The sequence below is a fragment of the Sus scrofa genome, chromosome 1, assembly GCF_000003025.6.
Source record: "Sus scrofa isolate TJ Tabasco breed Duroc chromosome 1, Sscrofa11.1, whole genome shotgun sequence".
NCBI lineage: Eukaryota > Metazoa > Chordata > Mammalia > Artiodactyla > Suidae > Sus > Sus scrofa.
Window position 1 is genome coordinate 115,482,009 of NC_010443.5, and position 23,665 is coordinate 115,505,673.

Consider the following 23,665-nt stretch of genomic DNA (forward strand, 5'->3'; position numbering starts at 1 on the left):
GTTCTTTTTTTGGCTGAGTGGTATTCCATTGTGTATATATACTATATCTTCCTAATCCAATCATCTGTCAGTGGACATTTAGGTTGTTTCCATGTCTTGGCTATTATAAATAGTGCTGCAATGAACATGCAGGTTCATGTATCTTTTTCAAGGAAAGTTTTATCCGGATATATGCCCAAGAGTGGGATTGTGGGGTCACATGGTAGTTCTATGTATAGTTTTCTAAGGTACCTCCATAACATTTTCCATAGTGGTTGTACCAAGTTACATTCCCACCAACAGTGCAGGAGGGTTCCCTTTTCTCCACCCCCTCTCCAGCATTTGTTATTTGTGGACTTACTAATGATGGCCATCTGACTGGTGAGAGGTGTTACCTCATAGTAGTTTTGATTTGCATTTCTCTAATAATTAGGGATGTTGAGCATTTTTCTTGTGCTTGTTGGCCATCTGTGTATCTTCTTTAGAGAAATGTCTATTCAGATCTTCCGCCCATTTTTCAATTGGGTTGTTGGTTTTTTTGTTGTTGAGTTGTATAAATTGTTTGTATATTTTAGAGATTAAGCCCTTGTCAGTTGCATCATTTGAAACTATTTTCTCCAGTTCCATGTGTTGTCTTTTTTTTATTGTTTCCTTTGTTATGCAAAAGCTTGTCAGTTTGATTAGGTCCCACTGGTTTATTTCTGCTCTTATTTCTGTTGCTTTGGGAGACTGACATAGAAAACATTTGTAAGGTTGATGTCAGAGAATGTTTTGCCTGTGTTCTCTTCTAGGAGTGTGTTGGTGTCTTGTCTTACACTTAAGTCTTTACGCCATTTTGAGTTTATTTTTGTGCATGGTGTGAGAGTGTGTTCCAGTTTATTGATGTACATGCGGCAGTCCAGGTTTCCCAGCAATACTTGCTAAAAGGCTGTCTTTTTCCTATTTTATATTCTTGCCTTCTTTGTCAAAGACTAATTGACCATAGGTGTCTGGGTTTATTTCTGTGTTCTCTCTTCTGTTCCACTGGTCGGTCTCTCTGTTTTGATACCAGTACCACACTGTCTTGATTACTGTGGCTTTGTAATATTGCCTGAAGTCTGGAAGAGTTATGCCTCCTGATTGGTTTTTGTTCCTCAGGGTTGCTTTGGCAATTCTGGGTCTTTTGTGGTTCCATATAAATTTTTGGATTGTTTGTTCTAGTTCTGTGAAAAATGTCATGGGTAATTTGATAGGGATTGCATTGAATCTGGAGATTGCTTTGGGTAGTATGGCCATTTTTACAATGTTAATTTTTCTAACCCAGGAGCATGGAATATCTTTCCACTTCTTTACATCTTCTTTAATTTCCTTGATTAATGTTTTATAGTTCTCAGCATATAAGTCTGACCTCCTCAGTCAGTTTTATTTCCAGGTATTTGATTTTTGGGGGTGCAGTTTTATAGGGTATTGTGCTTTAGTATTCCTCTGCTAATATTTCATTGTTAGGATACAGAAATGACACTGATTTCTAAATGTTAGTCTTATATCCTGCTACTTGGCTGAATTTATTGATCAGTTAGAGTAGTTTTTGGGTTGAGTCCTTAGGGTTTACCATATTTATGTATATAGTGACAGTTTTACCTCTTCTCTTCCTATTTGGATACTTTTTATTTCTTTTGTCTGTCTGATTACTGTGGCTAAGACTTCCAATACTATGTTGAATAAAAGTGGTGAGAGCAGGCATCCTTGTCTTGTTCCAGATTTTAGTGGGAAGGCTTTCAGCTTTTCTCCATTGAGTATTGTATTTGCTGTGGGTTTGTCATAAATGGCTTTTATTATGTTAAGATATGTTCCCTCTATACCCATTTTGGTAAGGGTTTTATGATGAATGGATGTTGGACTTTGTCAAATGCTTTTTCTGCATCTATTGAAGTGATCATGTGGTTTTTGACTTTTCTTTTGTTAAGGTGGTGTATGACATTTATTGGTTTGTGTATGTTGACCCATCCTTGTGAACCTGGGATGAATCCCACTTGGTTGTGGTAAATGATCTTTTTTATGTGTTGCTGATTTCACTTGGCTAAAATTTTGTGAGAATTTTTGCTTCTATATTCATCAAAGTTATTGGGCTACAATTTTCTTTTTTGGCAGTATCTTTGTCTTGTTTTGGTGTTAGGGTGATGGTGGCTTCATAGAATTCCTTTGGATGTTTTCATTCTTCTTCAACCTTTTGTAAAAGTTTATGGAGGATGGGTGTGACTTCCTCTTTGTATCTTTGGTAGAATTCGCCTGTGAAGCCATTTGGTCCTAGACTTTTGTTTGTAGGGAGTGTTCTTATGACATACTCAATTTAATTTCTAGTGATCGGTCTGTTCAGTTGATCTATTTCTTCTTGATTCAGTTTTGGCAGGCTGTAAGTCTCTAGAAAGTTGTTGATTTCTTCTTGGTTGTTGCATTTGTTGGCATATAATTGTTCATAGTATTTCTTTTTTTTTTTTTTTTGTATTACTGCATTATCCATTGAGATTTCTTCTTTTTCATTTCTTATTTTAGTTGGGTTTTTTCCTCTCCTCTTCTTGGTGAGTCTACCCAGAGGTTTGTAAATTTTGTTTACCTTTTCAAAGAACTAGTCTTGCTTTTATAGATTTTTTTTCTATTGTTTTTGGAATCTCTATTTTATTGATTTCCTCTCTGATCTTTATGATTTCTGTCCTTCTGCTGACTTCAGGTTTTGTTTGTTCTTCTTTTCCTAATTCATTTAGGAGGTGGGTTAAGTTGTCAATTTGAGATTTTTCTTTTCTTTTTTTTTTTTTGAGGAAGGCCTGTATTGCTATGAGTTTCCCTCTAAGCACTGCTTTTGCAGCATCCCATAGATTTTGAGTGGTTCTGTATTCATTATCATTTTTCTTGAGGTATTTTTTAATTTCCTTTTTTATTTCCTCAGTGGCCCATTGGTTTTTTTAGTAGCATGTTGTTTAGTTTCCATATAGTCAGCTTTTTCTCATTTCTTTTCCTGTGGTTGATTTCTAGTTTTATGCCATTGTGGTCAGAGAAGATACTTGAAATAATTTCTATACTCTTAAATTTGTTTGAGGTTAGTTTTGTGCCCCAGCATGGGGTCAATTCTTGAGAATGTTCCATGTGCACTTGAAAAGAATGTATATTCCAATTTTTTTTGGATGTTATATCCTGAAAATGTCAATTAAGTCTAACTTTTCTATTGTGTCATTTAGGCTCTCTGTTGCCTGATTGATTTTCTGTGTAGAGAATCTGTCCATTGACATGAGTGGGGTGGTAAAGTCTCCTGCGTTTACTGTATTCCCGTCAATTTCTCCTTTTATATCTGTTAGTATTTGTCGTATATATCTGGGTATCCTATATTAGGCGCATATATATTGACAATTGTAGTATCCTCTTCTTGAATAGGTCCTTTTATCATTAAATAGTGCCCTTCTTTGTCTTTCTTTATGGCCTTCATTTTATAGTCTATTTTGTCTGATGTGAGTTTTGCACCTCCTGCTTTCCTGTTGTGTCCATTGGCATGAAGTATCTTTTCCCATGCCCTCACTTTGAATCTACATGTGTCCTTTGCCCTAAGGTGAGTTTCTTATAGACAGCATATTTTAAGCTCTTGCTTTTTTATCCAGTCTGCCACTCTGTGTATTTTGATTGGAGCATTCAGTCCATTGACATTTAAGGTAATGATCGATAAATATGTATTTGTTATCATTTTGAACCTTGTTTTCTAGTTGATTCTATGTTTCTCCTTTGTTCCTTTATTTTATTTTATTTTATTTTTGGTTAGATGATTTCCATTTATTTTATGCTTGTGTACTTTTCTTTTTAGTTTTTGTGAATGTAATGTTTGGTTTTGATTTGTGGTTGCCCTGTCTTTCAAGTAAGTTAATCCCTTCCTGAATCTGCTTGCTTTATTTAGCCTGAGAGTCATATAGGCTCAAACACATTATTTTGAAAAGAGTAAGAGATTTTCTTACCTCCCCACATTCTATGATTTTGAAGTGCTTTTTTTTTTTTTTAAATCTTCATGTTTGTCCTTTTGCTGTTCCTTGTGTTTACTGTAGCTTTTATAGTAGGTTTTTGTTTTTTGTTTTATTTTTCTTTTATATCTGTATCCTGGCTTATTTAAGTGCTTTCCAATTGTGATTTCCTCCATCTTATTTCTTCTTACTTCTTTTTTATTTAGAGAAGCCCTTTCAGTATTTCTTTTAGAGTCAGTTCAGTATTGCTCTACTCTTTTAGCTTTTGTTTGTTGGAGAAATTCTTTATTTCTCCTTCTGTTTTAAATGGTATCCTTGCTGGGTAGAGTATTCTAGGCTGCAGTTTTTTCCTTTTTAGAACTTTGAATATATCTTACCACTCTCTTCTGCCCTGTAGTGTTCCTGTAGAGAAATCAGCTGATAGCTTTATGGGGGTTCCCTTATAATTAACACTTTGTGTTTCTCTTGCTGCCTTTAGAATCCTCTCTTTAACTTTTGCCATTTTTATTATAGTATGTCTTGGTGTGGGCCTGTTTGGGTTCAACTTGTTTGGGGCCCTCTCTGCTACCATTATCTTGATATTGGTTTTCTTTAGATTTGGAAAGTTTTCAGACATAATTTCTTCAAACATATTTTAAATCCCCTTTTCGTTTTCTTCTCCTTCTGGAATTCCTGTTATACAAAGATTCACCCACTTTATATTATCCCATAGATCTCTTATATTGCTTTCATGTTTTTTCTTTTGGTTTTCTGTCTGCTGTCCTGATTGGGTGATTTCCATTATTCTGTCTTCCAAGTCATTAATTTGTTCCTCTGCATTATTCATTCTGCTGTTTAGTGCCTTTAGCTCAGTTTGAGTCTCTGCAAATGAATTTATTAATATTTTTTGGTTCCTCATTTTTTCTAGTTCCTTTCTAAAGTAATCTGCATTACTGTTTATATCTTCTCTTAATTCCTTCGTATTCACCCTTAATTCTTTCAGTATTTTCACTGTCTCCCTTTTGAACTCAACATCTATTAGACTGCGGAGGTCTGTTTCATTGTTTGCTCCTTCATGTGAATTCTTCTGTTCTTTTAACTAGGAATGGTTCCTGAGCTTCTTCATTTTGCTTATATTTTTCTTTTCGTGTGAGTTGAGGGAAACCAAACTGCAGTATTGGAGGGCTATTTCTATGCAAATGTGCCCCTTTGTATTTTGTGGGATGTTGCTATTTATTTTTGGAGTGGGAGTTTGGATTTTTGCTCTCCCATGTGAGCAGGCTGTTATCCCCAGGGTGTCAAGTATGTTTCCACAGAGAAGGAAGCAATGGGTACGGCTAGTAGTCAGTGCTTGGTTTCTGGGCTCTTGACAATAGCAAGGACCTGCAGGAAGATGGTGCAGGCTATTCCTAGTTGCATGGCCCTGGGAGTGGTACTGAGCCTCAGACAGATTTAGGTGGTGCCCAGTGCATTTGGCTGTGGCGTCAACAGGGTGTGTGAGTTCCCAGGGGAGTGAGAGCAACAACAGGTAGTATTTGGTCACAATGCCCTCCTCTGTGGTGTCCTCTGAGGTGATTGCAGCCATAAGTGGTGCCTGTTTACAGACCCCTAGTAATGGCATGCCATGCCCACCTCTGGAATCAGAGATAACTGCAGTGGTTTGCCCCTGCCGCTTGTAGACCATGCAAGAATTACCCTTTCCTGCCCAGCCCATTCAGGAGGTGCTGCAGAGGCTGCTCCTAGTTGCAGGGTCCTGGGAAGTGACAGTGATCACGCATGTTTGGGTGCTGCCTGGAGCATTTGGCAGTGGCAGCAGCAGGGTGGATGGGTTCCCAGAGCAGAGAGAGTCAATGGGTGGTGCTCGATTGCAGTGCTCTCTTTTTGTCGACCTCTGAGGTGACTGGGGCAGCAGGTTGAGCCTATTCTCAGATCCCTAGTGGTGGCAGGCCACATCTCCCTCTGGTTTCTGAGATGACTGCTGTGGTTTGTCCCTGCCACCTGTAGATCACACAGGAGGCACCATGTTGTGCTTGGCCCCCTGCTGCCCTTAGCCCACACAAGAGGTGCCTGGCTACCCATAGCCCACACAAGAAGCACTCAGTCTCCTGTAAGCCCAAGTAAGTGGCCTTTTGCCATCTGTAGCCTGTGCCAGAGGCACCCTGCCCTCTGAGAGCCTGCCTATTGGCAGGGAGATTCCTGTGGTGGTCTGCCTCTCCTTCTCTCACTCTCCCCAGCAATGGTACCTTGCTTCTCCTGTAGGCCCATACCTCCTCCCAGGTTCCCTCAGCTGTGGTGTTCTGCTCCCCAGCCCATGACACACTGCTTCTTAGACCCTCAGGCTGTTTCCACACAGCCAATCTTAGTCCTCTCCCTAGAACTAACCTCCAGAGCCTGAGTCTCAGTGCTCAGCCTCTGCCCAAGCATCTCAGGGTGTGATGTCTGGGGCAGTGGTGCAGACGGTCTGTGTGGCTCTCACTCTGCTTTGCCTCCTAGGTCTAGCTGCTGTGCTTTTCTTGGTGACTTTGAGGTCCCTCTCTCTTGGCTGATATCCCTGTTAGGTTTCCCAGGATGTGGCTTTCTTTTATCTTTCACAGCTTCCTCTCTGGAATGTTAGTCCTGTCCTGATTCCTTTTTTTTCTCTCTCTCTTTCCCTCTTTTTTTCTTTTGTTCTACCCAGTTATGTGGAGGGTTTCTTGCCCTTTTGGAGATTTAAATTCTTCTGTCAGCATTCAGTAGATGTTCTGTGTGAATTGTTATACATGGAGATATGTTTTCTTGATGTGTTTGTGGGAGAAGGTGAGCATCTTACTCTTCCACCATCTTGATCTTTCTAGTATGCTGTCTTTTCATTTTTTTTCAGTAATTTCCTTTGCTGCACAAAAGCTTTTAAGTTTACTTAGGTCCCATTTGTACATTTTTGTTTCTATTATTCTAGGAGGTGGATCCAAAATGATTGCTGTGATTTATGTCAAAGAGTGTTCTTCTGTGTTTTTGTCTTAAGATTTTTATAGTATCTGGTCTTACATTTAGGTCTTTAATTTATTTTGAGTTTATTTTTGTATATGATGTTAGAGATTGTTCTAATTTCATTCCTTTACATGTCATTGTCCAGTTTTCCCAGCACCACTTTTTGAAGAGACTCTCTCCTCTATTGTATATTCTTGCCTCCTTTGTCATAGATTAATTGACCACAGGAGTGTGGGTTTATTTCTGGGCTCTCTATCCTGTTACATTGATCTCTGCATACAAACCAGTTTCATCACATCACAAGTCTTCTCATGCTGCCCCTCCGTAGTGAACTACTCACCCCTCCTGACTCCTGGAAGCCATTGATTTATTTTTTGTGCCAGTAGGTTCACTTTTTCCATAGTATTACATACATCAAATTATACAGTATGTCACCTTTTGCATCAGACTTCTTTCACTTAGCAAAACAAATTTAAGATTTCATGTTGTTGCATGAATTATTTCTCTTACTGGACAAATTGTATAGTAGTATTCCATTATGGATGTACCATAGTTTGTCAGTTCACAAGTTGAAGGAAATTTGAGTTGTTTCTAGTTTTTGGCAAATATGAATAAAATGCATACTTATTTTTGTATGACCGTAAGTTTTCATTTCTCTTGAATAGATATCTGAGAGTAGGATGGTTGAGTCACATGGTAAATGTCTGTTTCATTATAAGAAATTGCCAAATCGTTTTCCAAAGTAATTGTACTATTTTGTATTTCCACAAGTAATGTTTAAGAATTCTATTTGCTTTGTGTCCTCACCAGTACTTACTGTTGGTTTTTGTCAATTGAAATTTTATTGGTAATTGTATATTTGTAGGTACTCGTAAGAAAAAAGACAGAGTAATTGTATATATGCTGTACGCAGTTTCTCCCAGTGGCACAGCATGTAAAAGTATAGTATAATATTACACACAAGATATCAACAATGATACAATCCACCAGTCTTGTTCTGATTTCCCCAGTTTTACTTGCATGTGTGTGTTTAGTTCTATACATTTTATAACCTGTGTAGCCTTTTGTATATAACACTAGAGCCAAGATCCATAAGAGTTCCATGTTCATAAGGCTCTTACATTTTGTCTTTGTTTAAGCATACTCACCTCTTTCTTGTCTACCCCTACTTCATCCCTGACTCTGGCAACCACTAATATCATCTCCATTTCTGTTATTTTGTTACTTAAAGAATGTCCCACAGCAGCTATAATACTCAATGGAGAAAAGCTGAAAGCTGAAAGCCTTCCCACTAAAATCTGGAACAAGACGAGGATGCCCACTCTCATCACTATTATTCAACATAGTATTGGAAGTCCTAGCCACAGTAATCAGACAGACAAAAGAAATAAAAGGCATCCAAATAGGAAGAGAAGAGGTAAAACTGTCACTGTATGCAGGTGACATGATACTATATATAGAAAACCCCAAGGACTCAACCCCAAAACTACTTGAACTAGTCAACAAATACAGCACAGTAACAGGATATAAAATTAACATTCAGAAATCAGTCACATTTCTGTAGATTAACAATGAATATTAGCAAAGGAATACAAAAATACAGTACCTTTTAAAATTGCGCCCCCAAAAAATCAAATACCTGGGAATACACCTAACCAAGAAGGTAAAGGACTTATATGCTGAGAACTATAAAACATTAATCAAGGAAATTAAAGAAGATGTAAAGAAGTGGAAAGATATTCCATGCTCCTGGGTTAGAAAAATTAACATTGTAAAAATGGCCATACTACCCAAAGCAATCTCCAGATTCAATGCAATCCCTATCAAATTACCCATGACATTTTTCACAGAACTAGAACAAACAATCCAAAAATTTATATGGAACCACAAAAGACCCAGAATTGCCAAAGCAACCCTGAGGAACAAAAACCAATCAGGAGGCATAACTCTTCCAGACTTCAGGCAATATTACAAAGCCACAGTAATCAAGACAGTGTGGTACTGGTATCAAAACAGAGAGACCGACCAGTGGAACAGAAGAGAGAACACAGAAATAAACCCAGACACCTATGGTCAATTAGTCTTTGACAAAGAAGGCAAGAATATAAAATAGGAAAAAGACAGCCTTTTAGCAAGTATTGCTGGGAAACCTGGACTGCCGCATGTACATCAATAAACTGGAACACACTCTCACACCATGCACAAAAATAAACTCAAAATGGCGTAAAGACTTAAGTGTAAGACAAGACACCAACACACTCCTAGAAGAGAACACAGGCAAAACATTCTCTGACATCAACCTTACAAATGTTTTCTATGTCAGTCTCCCAAAGCAACAGAAATAAGAGCAGAAATAAACCAGTGGGAACTAATCAAACTGACAAGCTTTTGCACATCAGAGGAAACCAAAAAGAAAACAAAAAGACAACTTACAGAATGGGAGAAAATCATTTCAAATGATGTGTCTGTCAAGGGCTTAATCTCTACAATATACAAACAACATACACAACTCAATAGCAAAAAAGCCAACTACCCATGAGAAAAATGGGTGAAAGACCTGAATAGACATTTTTTCAAGGAAGAGGTACAGATGGTCAACAAGCACATGAAAAAATGCTCAACATCCCTAATTATTAGAGAAATGCAAATCAAAACTTCCACAAGATACCACCTCACACCAGTCAGAATGGCCATCGTTCATAGGTCCACAAATAACAAATGCTGGAGGGAGTGTGGAGAAAAGGGAACCCTCTTGCACTCTTGGTGGGAATGTAAGCTGGTACAACCACTATGGAGAACACTACGGAGGTACCTTAGAAATCTATACATAGAAGTACCATACGACCCAACAATCTCACTCTTGGGCATATATCCGGACAAAACTTTCCTTGAAAAAGATACATGAACCTGCATGTTCACTGCAGCACTATTTATAATAGCCAAGACATGGAAACAACCTAAATGTCCACTGACAGATGATTGGATTAGGAAGATGTAGTATATATACACAATGGAATACTACTCAGCCATAAAAAGAACAAAATGATGCCATTTGCAGCAACATGGATGAAACTAGAGACTTTCATACTGAGTGAAGTAAGACAGAAAGAGAAAGACAGGAGTTCCTGTCATGGCGTAGTGGTTAACGAATCCGACTAGGAACCATGAGGTTGCAGGTTCGATCCCTGCCCTTGCTCAGTGGGTTAACGATCCGGCGTTGCCGTGAGCTGTGGTGTAGGTTGCAGACGTGGCTCGGATCCCGCGTTGCTGTGGCTCTGGCGTAGGCCGGTGGCTACAGCTCCGATTCAACCCCCAGCCTGGGAACCTCCATATACTGCGGGAGCGGCCCAAGAAATAGCAACAATAACAACAACAACAAAGACAAAAAAGACAAAAAAAAAAAGAAAGAGAAAGACAAAACCAGATGATACCACTTATATCTGGAATCCCATATACGGCACAAATGAACCTTTCCACAGAAAAGAAAGTCATGGACTTGGAGAATAGACTAGTGGTTGCCAAGGGGAAGGGGGCGGGAGTGAGGTGGGTGGGGAACTTGAGTTTAATAGATGCAAACTATTGCCTTTGGAATGGATTAGCAATGAGATCCTGCTGTGTAGCACGGGGAGCTATGTCTAGTCACTTATGATGGAGGATGATAATGTGAGGAAATAGAATGTGTACATGTTTATGTAACTGGGTCATCATGCTGTACAGTAGGAAAAAATTATATTGGGGAAATAACAATTAGAAATAAAAATTAAAAAAAGAATTACTGATACAACTCAACAATAAAAAACAAAAAACTTTTTTATAGTCCTTTTTTTTTTTTTGTCTTTTTGCCATTTCTTGGGCCGCTCCCGCGGCATTTGGAGGTTCCCAGGCTAGGGGTCAAATCGGAGCTGTAGCTGCCAGCCTATGCCAGAGCCACAGCAACGCAGGATCCGGGCCGCGTCTGCGACCTACACCACAGCTCACAGCAAGGCCGGATCTTTAACCCTTTGAGCAAGGGCAGGGATCGAACCTGCAACCTCATGGTTCCTAGTCAGATTTGTTAACCACTGCGCCACGACGGGAACTCCACAAAAAACTTTTTTAATGGGCAAAGGATTTCCATAACCATTTCTCTAAATAAGATATACAGATGAGCAAAAAGCACACACACAAAAAGATGCTCAACATCATCAGCTATTAGGGAAATGCAAATCAAGATAACAATGAGATACCACTTTGAGACCCATAAGAACTGCTACAATTTTTTAAAAAGGGGAAATAGGTATTGGAACCCTGTACATTGCTGATGACAATGTAAATGGTGTAGTGGCTATGGAAAACAGTTTGGTAGTTCCTCATAAGGTTAAACATAGTTACTATATTACCCAGCAATTCTACTCATAAACCTGTGACCAAGATAATTGAAATCATGTCCACACAAAAGTGTGTATGCGAATGTTCATCGAAACATTTTTCATGATACCCAAGTAAGTGGAAACAACCTAAGTGTATAAACAGCCAGTGAATGGATAAACAAAATGTTTTATATTTACACACAGTAGGATATTATACAATCATAAAAAGAATGAATTACTAATATGTGCTGCAACATGGATGAACCTTGAAAACATTATAATCAGTGAAAAAAGCCAAACATGAAAAGATATATTTTTTTTGATTTCATTTAAATGAAATATATAGAATATGAAAATTCATACAGATATAAAGTAGATGAGTAGTTGAGTAGTTGGGTAAAGGGAGTAATGACTGACTACTAGCTGGTATGGGGTTTTTCTGGGGATGATAAAAATGTTCTGTAATGTTGAAAACTTGCATCTATACAAAAACCTGCGTGTCAATGTTTATAGCAACTTTAAAAGCTGTAAGCAACTAAGATGTCCTTTAGATAAATAATCCAGACAATAGAGTGTTATTCATTGATAAAAGAAATGAGCTACTGAGCCATGAAAAGACATGAAAGAACCTTAAATGTATTACTAAGTGAAAGAAGTCAATCTGAAAAAGGCTCCATACTGTATGATTCCAGCTATATGACATTCTGGAAGAAGCAAAACCATGTGGATAATAAAAAGATCTGTGGTTGCCAGGGATTTGAGGGAGGGTGTGATGAATAAGCAGAGCACAGAGGATTTTTAGGGCATGAAACTATTCTGTATGATACTGTAACAGTGGATACATGTTATTATATATTTGTTCAAACACATAGAATATATAACACCAAGAATAAACTGTAAACTATGGATTTTGGGTGATAATGGTATGTCAGTGTAAGTTTATTGATTGCAACAAATGTACCCTCTGGTGTGGGATGTTGGTAGGGAAGGAGACTGTGCATGTGTGTGGGCAGAGGGTATTTGGGAACTCTTGTCCTCATTTTTTCTGCTAAGCCAGTACTGCTTAAAAAAATAGTTTGTTTTAAAAAATTCTGAAACTAGATAGTGGTGATGGTTGCACAACATTGTGAATATACTAAAAAACCACTGAATTGTGAATTAAAAAAGGTGAATTTTATGCTATATGAGTGATATTTCGATTTTAAAATAGAATGTGTTCCAAGAATAGGATCAAATAGTATGTAACCTTTTAGGAATGGATTTTTTCACCCAGAAGAATTCCTAGGGATTCATCCAGATTTTTGCTTGTATAAAACAATAACTCACTATTTTTGTTGCTGAGCAATGTTCCATAGTATGGATATGCCACAGTTGTTTGACCATTCACCTCTTGAAGGATGTCTGTGTATTTCCAATTGGCTATTCCGAATAAATCATTTGGGTACAGGTTTTTTAATAAGCATAAGTTTTCATCTTTGAGTTGTATGGTAATTGTGTTAGCTTTATACCAAACTACCAGAGTGGCTGTACCATTTTACATTCCCACCCAGCAATGTGTGGTTAATGTAGCTTCTCACCAGTGTTTGTTTTTTTTATTTGAGCCATTCCAATAGGTATGTTATGATGTATCATTGTGGTTTTAACTTAAATTTCCTGATGGATAATAATGTTGAACATTTTTTTCATGTGCTTATTCTTTCCTATATAGAATTTAATCAAGTCTCTAGATCATTCTACCATTTTACAAGAAATACTAAAGACAAGAAGATTATCCTGGGGAAGCAATCAGTCAAATTTAGAATATAGGACATTCTGTGGGACATACGTCCTAATTTCTACAACAAATCAGTGCCTTGGGAGGAAAAACTGTATGTGTGAGGAGACTTAAAAAATATTAAAAACTGGAGTTCCCGTCGTGGCTCAGTGGTTAACGAATCCAGCTAGGAACCATGAGGTTGCAGGTTTGATCCCTGGCCTTGCTCATTGGGTTCAGGATTCGGCGTTGCCGTGAGCTGTGGTGTAGGTTGCAGATGCAGCTCGGATCCTGCGTTGCTGTGGCTGTGGTGTAGGCTGGCGGCTACAGCTCCGATTCGACCCCTAGCCTGGGAACCTCCATATGCCGCGGGAGCCGCCCAAGAAATGGAAAAAAAAAATTAAAAACGTAAGAGAAATAATAACTAGATACAATAGTTAGACTTTTGATTCTGATTTGAACAAACCAAAAAAAAAAAAAAAAAAAAAAAAAGGATCTTTGAGACAATTGAGAAAGCTTGAATAGGGACAAGGTATTAGACCTTACTGAGGATTTATTATTAACTTCTTTAAATTTGTTAATGATATGGTTATATAAGAAGAAAATTCTTGTCAGGTAGAGATCAATATTGAACTATTTACATGGTAATGATATATCTAGGATTTGTTTTAAAATACTCTAGCAAAAAAAAGAACAAAAAATGTGAGTGGAGTGGAAGAGTAAAGATTGGCAAAATATTGATAGTTGTTTAAGGTGAGTGATGGCTACCACCTGAGGGGGTGTTGTAATCTTCTTACTGTAGGCGATGTTTGAAATTTTCCATGATAAAATGCTTGGAAGAAGTATTTATTGAAATAATACTTTGTACTTTAAAATATGAATGGTCGACTGCTGTGAAGGCATTTGAAGTTTTCTGTTATAAAACAAATTCATTGTTGGTGAAAAAAGTAACTGATTCTGGAGGACAGTTGACTAAAGTTATTTATTTATTTTTTTTATTTAGGCAGAAGAAAACAGGAGATTGAGGGAATGCCAGCTTGAACAAGAAGAAAAATTGGCTTTGGAATTGGCAAAACTAAAACATGAAAGTCTAAAGGATGAAAAGATGAGGCAACAAGTAAGAGAAAACAGGTATCTTGGCTACCAGAAGTTTCTTTTTATTTAGTCTTTATCCTGAAACTTTTGTGTAATGCTTAGCACCAAAGAGTGAAATTTCTTTCTTTGTGTCATTGTATTTCATTAATATTTTACCTAGAAATACTTAGTGCTTTAAATCCTATATATATGTTCATTTGAGAGAAGAGGTATCCATAGAAATAAAGTGGTAATATTTAGGGGTAAAATCAATATCATTTCACTCTTCTGTTTTCTTGAAAAATAAATTTTGAAATGACTTCATAAAAAATACTCATGAATCCTATTCTTGAGAGAAATCTTAGTTGATACCTAATTTAATTTTATGCTCCTACATAAATCTCCTGCCTTATTTCTGGAAAGTGGCTGCTCAGCTGTGGTTCAGCATCTCCTGTGACTGTGATAGGAACTTTCTTTATCATTCAGCCCTATTTAAGGGCATTATTATTTCAAAATTAATTTCTCTGTAATTCCCAGGCATTTATCTTAGTTCTTCTGATTGAAAAAGAAATAAATTTAGTTCTTTAGACCATCCTTTTGTACTTATGAATCCACTAAACGTTTCCTTCTTTTAAGTTAAATATCCCTCATTCCTTCATTTGTTCCTTAGATAACATGGTTTCAAAATTCTTCACCATCCTAGTTCTCTTCTGTAGAATATAATTTAGATTTTTGGTGTTCTTTAACAAAATATTTTTGCCTCCACAATTATGTCTAATACTCTAGAGTACTGTTTAGTACTAACAGTGAGACTACGAACCACATTGTCCTAGAATAAGTTTCTTAATGTTGCTTAAGATCAAATTACTTTTCAGTGGCAGCCTATCATACTGTTGATTAAAACTCAGGCTAACTACATACCCATTCTCTATTTATATAGTTGAACATATAGGGAATTTACTTTGATAGTGTTAACTTTTATCTTAACTGAGCAAGTTTTCTATAGACTATTATATGTTCCATGAATGAGCTTCAGAGGTTTTGATATACATTATATACATTAAGGCAAATGTACCTAGGTGTACTTTTCTGTGTCCACATCTTTTATCAAATTCTCTAAGGGATTACTAATTCTTTTTTAAAAAAGATTTAAAATTACTGCTAATGTCTTTGTATTATTCTAGGCTCAAACTATCCTTTTGGATCTTAATTCTCCAGTCATTGTTAACTATCATGTTTTTATATTATCTGAAGATGAAATAAATATTTCATCATGTCTGTCTATCACTGGTAAAAGAATTAAATATAGGAGCTGTCTAGCAAATGCAGCTATGTAATTAAGGTAAATGCTCTCTCCCAGAGCAGGCTATCCAGAGAAGGTATAAAAATAAGATACAAAGAGTTCCCATTGTGGTGCAGCAGAAACGAATCTGACTAGGAACCATGAGGTTGCTGGTTCGATCTCTGGCCTCACTGGTTCGATCCCTGGCCTCACTCAGTAGGTTAAGGATCCAGCGATGCTGTGAGCTGTGGTATAGGTCGAGGATGTGGCTCAGATCTGATGTTGCTGTGGCTGTGGTGTGGGCCAGCAGCTGTAGCTCCGATTGGGTCCCAGCCTGGTAACCTCCATATGCCGTGAGTGCAGCCCTAAAAAGCAAAAAAAAAAAAAAAAAAGGGCAAACAAACAAACAAACAAAAACAACAACAACAAAAAACAAAAACAAAAAAGATATGAGAGAGGAAGGAAGGAAACTCATGGTGAGCCTGGCATTTGTAGTTGCATCTCTCCTAGAAGTTTCTGCAGATTGCAGAAGTTTAGCTGAGAGTTAAAGTGAAGCAGAGCTTGGCCAGTAAGCATATAGCAAGGTGTTCAAGATCATTTTCCACACTGTATGCTTAAAAGTTGTGTACTTTAGTGTATGTTTTATTTGAATAATCCAGAATTTAATTAGAGTTTATTAGATGAAGAGATAATGTGTGAGCAGGTTAGTAGAAAATATCCAGAATAAGCAAAGAGAGACAGAATGAGAGAAGAATACAGAAGAGATCTTAAAGAGCTAAGCACTGTGCTGGAAATTTCTACCAGATAAATAATTTTAATTCTGGTAGTAGAAATGAAAGAGGATAATGCAGAACCCGTATTCAAAGAGAGGCTGAGCATTTCTAAAAATGATAAAAGACCTAAAGCCACAGGTTAAGACAGTAAATAATTAAAAATACATCTGTGCTAAGCCCAAACTTTTGAAATCTAACTGTAGAGAAAATCATAAAAATCACAAAAGTAGCCACACAAAAAAGACTCTCACCTTCAAAGCAGCAATAGTAAGAAGTATGACTGAAATTTGAGCGGTAACATTAGAAGCTAGAAGACAGCAGATTTAAAGGGCAGAAAGAAAATAATAGCCCATTTAGAACTGCATACATTGTGGAAATTTTCTTCAAGCATAAGGCAAAAGTCATTCATTGAGTTGTCTTTCAACTAGAGTGTTTCCTCTCAGTGGTGTTTAAACTGCTACGAGTTTTTTATTTTGTGCATAAGCTATGGTAAAATTTTGACTGACATGCAGGGATGGACCATTTTTGTGATCAGTATATTCATATGAAAATTTGCAGGTCTAGATTCAAGGAAATGTTTGTTGTGGTGCCTAAAATGTATCTGAAGTATTAAAAATAACCTACATGACGATTTGCTCTAAACTTAATTTTTAAAACTCAGGGTAAATTTTTAAAAATCATTGAAATTTATTTTCAAAGTAACTGTTCAAGTTCAGAAGTCATGAGACTTTTATTTGAACACAATTTTTTTATCCAAAAAAATATTTAAAAGACAATTTAATTTTATGACAGCTTTTAAAGAGTTGAGAAACTGTCAAGTTTTAGAAATCCTATTGTAATACAATTATAATTGTAATTGTACAATTACATTTACAGTTATTACAATTAATTATATAATTGTGACTAATCCAATTTATAATTATTAAATAATGAGCAACTATATATTTATGACCTGTTTATACATAGCTTTATGAAAGCAAAAATAATTACCTTATTTATAACTTGTATTGAAGTTCAGCAAAAACTAGCTCAAAGAAGAGACAGAGATAGTCTTATTAAATGTACAACCAGTTCCTTGCTGATGCCAGTATGATTTCCAGACTGATAATCAAGATGTTAATTATTAAAATAAAGTACAGGAGATGGATTAAAAAGTAGCATTTCCAGACAAGCAAAAACAAAGAAAGAATCGATCACTGTTAACCCTGCATTAAAGGAAATACTAGCAGTTGTTCTTCAGGTAGAAGAATAATATGATTTCAACATTAATTTCAGAACTTCAGGGAGGCAAATGTGTAGTAAATCTAGGTGAAATGTGAATGTGTAAATCACTTATTATAATATCTTTGGGATTTAAAATATATAAAGAATTAAAAATGTAATGAACTATAACCAAAGTGGAGTTAAAGTGGTCAAGAATCTTTTATTCAGTTAAAAATAATGGACACATTTTATTAGACTTGAAAAAACCATGTAATCTCTGTAATGAAAATTTGGGAAAGAATAAACAACACATTAATAGAGAGGAAAATGTGATAATAAGGAGTGATGAGGCTGTGCAGAAAAGAGCATACTTGAGACTAATATCCTTAGTCTCAAAAACCTGCTTTCCAGGTTTGGTCCTTGGCTGGCATCTGGAAACTTGGATTCAAGCAAGTTCACACCATTCCGTGAGAAGAGTGTAGAAATTATTTGGAAAAACAGTGTGGTTTCTACTGATCTCCTGTTCCTTCTGTTAGTCTGGAATTTTGGTATTTGGTATGCAGAGGATGCAAACATGAGCAGCCCCTAATGAAAACCTGGGGCCCAAAGTCTCTAGCAAGCTTTCCTGGCAGACAGTTCTCACATGTCACAACTCATTGCTAGGGGAATTAAGTACGTCCTGTGTGACTCCACTGGAAAAGGACTTTTGGAAATTTGCAGCTGATTTTCCAGACTTTGCCCACATGCTTTTTTTCCTTGCCAGTTTTGCTCTGTATTTCACGTGATAAATCATATCCATGAGTATGACTGTGCTAAGTCCTATGAGTCCTCTGAGTGAGTATTCAAACCCCAGAGTGGGGATGGTGGTCTTGGGGACTCCAGGCACAGAAACAAAAAGAAGAGAAGAGAAAACACTGAACAGGTAGCACGAAGAGAAAGAAAATACTAAGGTTGTAAAATTAAACCCAACAATATTAGTGGTTAGAAGAAACATATTTGAACCACTTATGAAAATAGATCATTTGTGCCAGAACAAGTCACCAGATTTTTCAAAGCCTTTAATTCATATATAGTATGTTTGCTGACCACAGCGGGGTTAAACTAGATACCCAGTAATAACAACCACAAAAAAAAAAAACTAGGCAATTTTTGTATGTTTAGATAGTTTAAAATGTACTTCTAAATGAGTGTAGGCCAAAGAAGTAATCAAATTGAAATTAGATAGCATTTTAACGGAATGATAATGAAAATGCCACAGAGTAAAAGTTGTAAGATTGTAGTGACATCAGGAAAATGATGTAGTAGGCAGCTCCAAATTCCAGCCTTCCCATTCAAATAAGGAAACTGTCAGAACCAACTCTCAACATCAAAGTTTTATAGCAAGCAAGCAAATGCCAAAACAAGAAAAAGGCAATTTAGAAATGGTAGCAAAAATTCATGTTGTTTTTACTTGTCCTAGCCCCATCCCCTCCCAGCTCTGAGGCAGTCTTGAAGGCGGCAGCCCATATTGTGAGTGACAGACACTGGTTGTGGAGGGAGAAGAGCAGATCTTATTCACAAATTATCGTGTCTATATATTATTCAGCTAGAAAAGGCAATGAAGCTCTAATACATGCTGCAGTATGGCTGAACCTTGAAAAGTGTTACTCTGAGTGAAGTAAGCCAGAAACAAAAGGACAAATACTGTGTAATTCCACTTACTTGAAATATCTAGAAACAGATTTATAGGGACAAAAAGTAAAGTGGGGGGGGGTAGGGAAGAATGGGGAGTTAGTGCTTAAATAGTTAAAGCATTTCTTTTTGAGAAGAATTTTTTTGAAATAGTGTTGATAGTTGCCTAGTACTATAAATGTAATTAACTCTACTGAATTGTACACTTAAAAATGGTTAAAATGGCAGTTGTTTAATTGGATATGTTTTACCACAATAAAAAAAAGTTCTAGGATAGAAAAATTCCCCAAAACTTAAAGGGTAGAGCTTGAACTCTTTTTTGAAGGTAGCCATAATCAAAAATAACTATTGAGAAAAGAAGACTCCATCTAGAATTATTAGAAAACAGAAAATTCCCCTCTGGAGTGATTAAAAAATAATATAGGTAAAGTAAGAGCATAAATGAGCAAATTCGAATCAATAAAGCCAGTCCCATGGTGGCGCAGCAGAAACGAATCCAACTAGCAACCATGAGGTTGCGGGTTTGATCCCTGGCCTCGCTCAGTGGGTTAAGGATCCAGCATTGCCGTGAGCTGTGGTATAGGTCACAGAGGGTCCTCGGATCTGACATTGTGGTGTAGGCTGTGGTGTATGCCAGTGGCTACAGCTCCAGTTGGACCCCTAGCCTGGGAACCTCCATATGCCCTAGGTGCGGCCCTAAAAAGACCAAAAAAAAAAAAAGGAATAAACAAAGCCAAAAATTGTGCCTTGAAAAAGGCCAATAACATTGATAATCCCTGTCAGGAATGTTAAAGTGTAGAAGAGAATGCGCAAATAACCTATTCTAGGAATGGATAATGGGCTATAACTGTAGATTGTACAAATGAGACATCACTGTAGATCATAGCAGGGTATTAAAAACAATTTTATGCAAATTTGAAAATTTAGATAAATTTTTAAGTAGCATATTTACGAAACTGACTGGCACTAGTAGAAGTGGAAACTGGCTCTTTTTTGCCAGTTTTGTCATAAATTAAGTGTACATATGTACATGGAATCTGTTTTTGGATTTTATATCCCATCTTTCCTCAACTGGATTCCATCAGAGAACTAAGCCTCACAGTAAGTTGAGTGAGTGAATTGTTAATTTTTTCTTTTCTTTCTTTTTTTTTTTTTTTTTTTTTTTTTGTCTTTTCTAGGGCCATACCTGTGGCATATGGAGATTCCCAGGCTAGAGGTCTAATCGGAGCTGTAGCTGCTGGCCTGTGCCAGAGCCACAGCAACTCAGGATCCAAGTTGCATCTGCGACCTATACCACAGCTCATGGCAGCACCAGAACCTTAACCCACTGAGCAAGGCCAGGAATTGAACCCTCAACCTCATGGTTCCTAGTTGGATTCATTATCCACTGAGCCACAACAGTAACTCCTGTTAATTTTTTCAAAGACAGTATATAGCTGGTATTATTTTAGGTCCAGAAGAGCTAAGTTAATTCATTGCATATAATAGCTGCCTGAGGGCATTAGGACTTAAAACTTCTAGTTTAGAAGAGCTGTTATCCTATTCCATTCATCCATTTGTTCATCCTGTGTTAAAATCATGCTCTCTTAAATATTGTGTCTTTATAAGTATTCATATCCTGAAGGGACTCCAAGAAGTTTCTAACAGTACTCCTTGGCATATTAATATATAATAAATTATTCTTTTCCTCAAGAACCATGCATTCTATTCGAAAAGAGAGGCAAAAATGACACTAGAAACAGAGACCAACCTAGTAAAATTTCGTTACTTCTCTTATTTATGTAGCAGTTTGTAGAAAGCCTAGCCATTCCTACTTTGCATTTCCATATACATTTTAGAGTCACTGCAGAGCATTCAGAAATAGACATGTTTATACTTAGGAATAAACCTGACCAGGGAGGTGGAAGATTTATATGCTGAGGACTATAAAACATTGATAAAATAAATTGAAGATGTTTCGAAGAAATAGAAATATATCCCATACTCTTGGATTGGAAAAATTAATACTGTTAAAATGGCCATACTACCCAAAGCAAAATCTACAAATTTAATGTGATCCCTATCAAATTACCCATGACATTTTTCACAGACCTAGAAAAGTCCTAAAATTTTTATGGAACTATAAAAACCCAGAATTTCCAAAGCATTCCTTAGGAAAAAGAACAAAGCTGGAGGTATAATCCTCCTTCAAACAATATAATAAAGCTACAGTTATCAAAACAATATGGTACTGGTACAAAACAGACATATAGATCATTGAAACAGGATAGAGAGCCCAGAAATAAACCCATACACCTACAGTCAATTAATCTTCAATAAGGTAGGCAAGACTATACAATAAAGACAGCCTCTTCAGCAACCAGGGTTGGGAAATCTGGACAGTTGCATGTAAATCAGTGAAGTTAGAACATACCCTCACACCATGCACAAATATAAACTCAAAAGTGACTTAAAGACACATAAGACATGACACCTAGAAGAGAATATAGGCAAAACATTCTCTGACATCAACCACACAAATGTTTTCTTAGGTCAATCACCCAAGGCAATAGAAATGAAAACAAAAATAAATGGCACCTAATTAAATTTATAAGCCTTTGTACAGCAAAGAAAACCATAAAGTAAACAAAACAAAAAAAAACAGCCTACAGAATGGGAGAAAATATTTGTAAATGATGTGGCCAACAAGGGCTTAATTTCCAAAATATACAAACAGCTGATACACAACTCAATAACAGAAAAACAAACAACCCAATCAAAAAATGAGCAGAAGACCTAAATAGACATTTCTCCAAAGAGGACATAACAGATGGCCAATGGGCACATGAAAAGATGCTCAATTTTGCTAATAATTACGGAAATGCACATCAAAAATACAGTGAGGTATGACCTCACCTTGCCAGAATGGCTATCATTAAAAAGTGTACAAATAACCAGTGCTGGTGAGGGTGTGGAGAAAAGGGAACCCTCCTACACTGTTGGTGGGGATGTAATTTGGTACAGTTACTATGGAAAACAGTATGGAGATTCCGCAAAAAACTGAAAATAGAGTTACCGTATGATCCACAATACCACTCCTGGGCATATATCTGGAGAAAACTCCAGTTCAAAAAGATACCTGCACCCTAGTGTTCATAGCAGCACTATGTATTTATTTTATTTCTTTGGCCATGCCCGTGGCATGTGGAAGCTCCCAGGCCTGGGATTGAACTCAAGCCACAGAAGTGGGAGGGCTGAATCCTTAACCACTAGGCCACCAGGGAACTCCAGCAACGCTATTTATAATAGCTAAAACATGGAAGCAACTTAAATGTCCATCAGTAGATGAATGAATAAAGAAGTTGTGGTATACACGCACACACGCGTGCGCACACACACACACATGAATATTACTCAGCCATAAAATGAATGAAATAATGCCATTTGCAGCAACATGGATGGACATAGAGATTATCATACTATGCGAAGTCAGAGAAAGACAAATACTATATGATATCACTTATATGTGGAATCTAAAATATGACACAAATGAACTTATTTACAAAATGGAAACAGACTCACAGACATAGAGAACATATGGGTATCAAAGGGGAAAGGTGATAAATTAGGAGTTTGGGATTAGCAGATAAAAACTACCATATATAAAACAGATAACAGGGTCCCTACTGTATAGCACACAGCTATATTCAATGTCCTATAATAACCATAATGGAAAAGAATATGAAAAAGAATATGTATGTTTGTAATAACTGAATCACTTTGCTATACACCAGAAACTAACACAATATTGCAAATCAACTATACTTCAATTAAAAAAGAAGTAGACATTTTTATAAATTGGTACTGAATCAATCAGACATCCATACGGAAGAAAATGAAATTGATTTCTCCCTCACACCACACACAAAAATCAATTCCTGAAGGATTATGGTCTAATTAAAAGTTAATGGTGAAATAGCGAAGCTTTGCAAGGCTGACATAAGATAGCCTTATGTCTGTGGTATGGGCAATATTTGTTAAAACTTGACACAACAGTCACTGACAATGAAGAAAAGATTGGTGGAAGAATACTCCTTCCTCTTCATCTGAAGAACTGCTGTGAGAGTAACCACAGACTGGAGGGAAGTGTTTGCAGTGCACATTATCAATAAGGGACTAGTATCTGGAATATAAAAAGAACTTTTCTGTAACAAGTAGATAAACAGTAAGTATTAAAATGAAAAAAAATTTAAAAATTGAATAAGAACTTTACAGAAGATATATAAATGTCTCAAACATATGAAAAGATCTCAGTTCCATTAATAATAGGGAAATGTAAATTAAAACCCCGGTTATAAATTACATACCCACAAGAAGGATTAAAATCGATGACAAGACTAAGGTTTTACTGAGGATGTGGAGTAATGGGAGCTCTTGGGCCCTGTTTATGGGAGTGTACATCTGACACAGCTTTGGCAAATTGGCATTATCTACTAAATTTGAACACAATCTACCCTATGACTTAGAAGCTTCATTTCTAGATATATATATCCAATAGAAACAATTGCTCTTGTCCTTCAAATGAAGGTTATTTTAACATTGGTTGTTTGAAATTTGATGCACATATTTTTGTAGAGATATTATAAATTGACTGCGTTTGTATGCTGGTACATAAGCAT

General features: G+C 36.6%; 1 protein-coding gene across 1 annotated transcript in view; it reads left to right on the forward strand.

Annotated features, from left to right (window-relative positions):
- MNS1 (meiosis specific nuclear structural 1) overlaps nt 1-23,665 on the forward strand; it is a 54,441-nt gene that overhangs the window by 10,105 nt on the left and 20,671 nt on the right. The window contains 1 exon segment of the mRNA XM_013992959.2: nt 14,008-14,135. Within this exon segment, the coding sequence (XP_013848413.1) occupies nt 14,008-14,135 (128 nt within the window).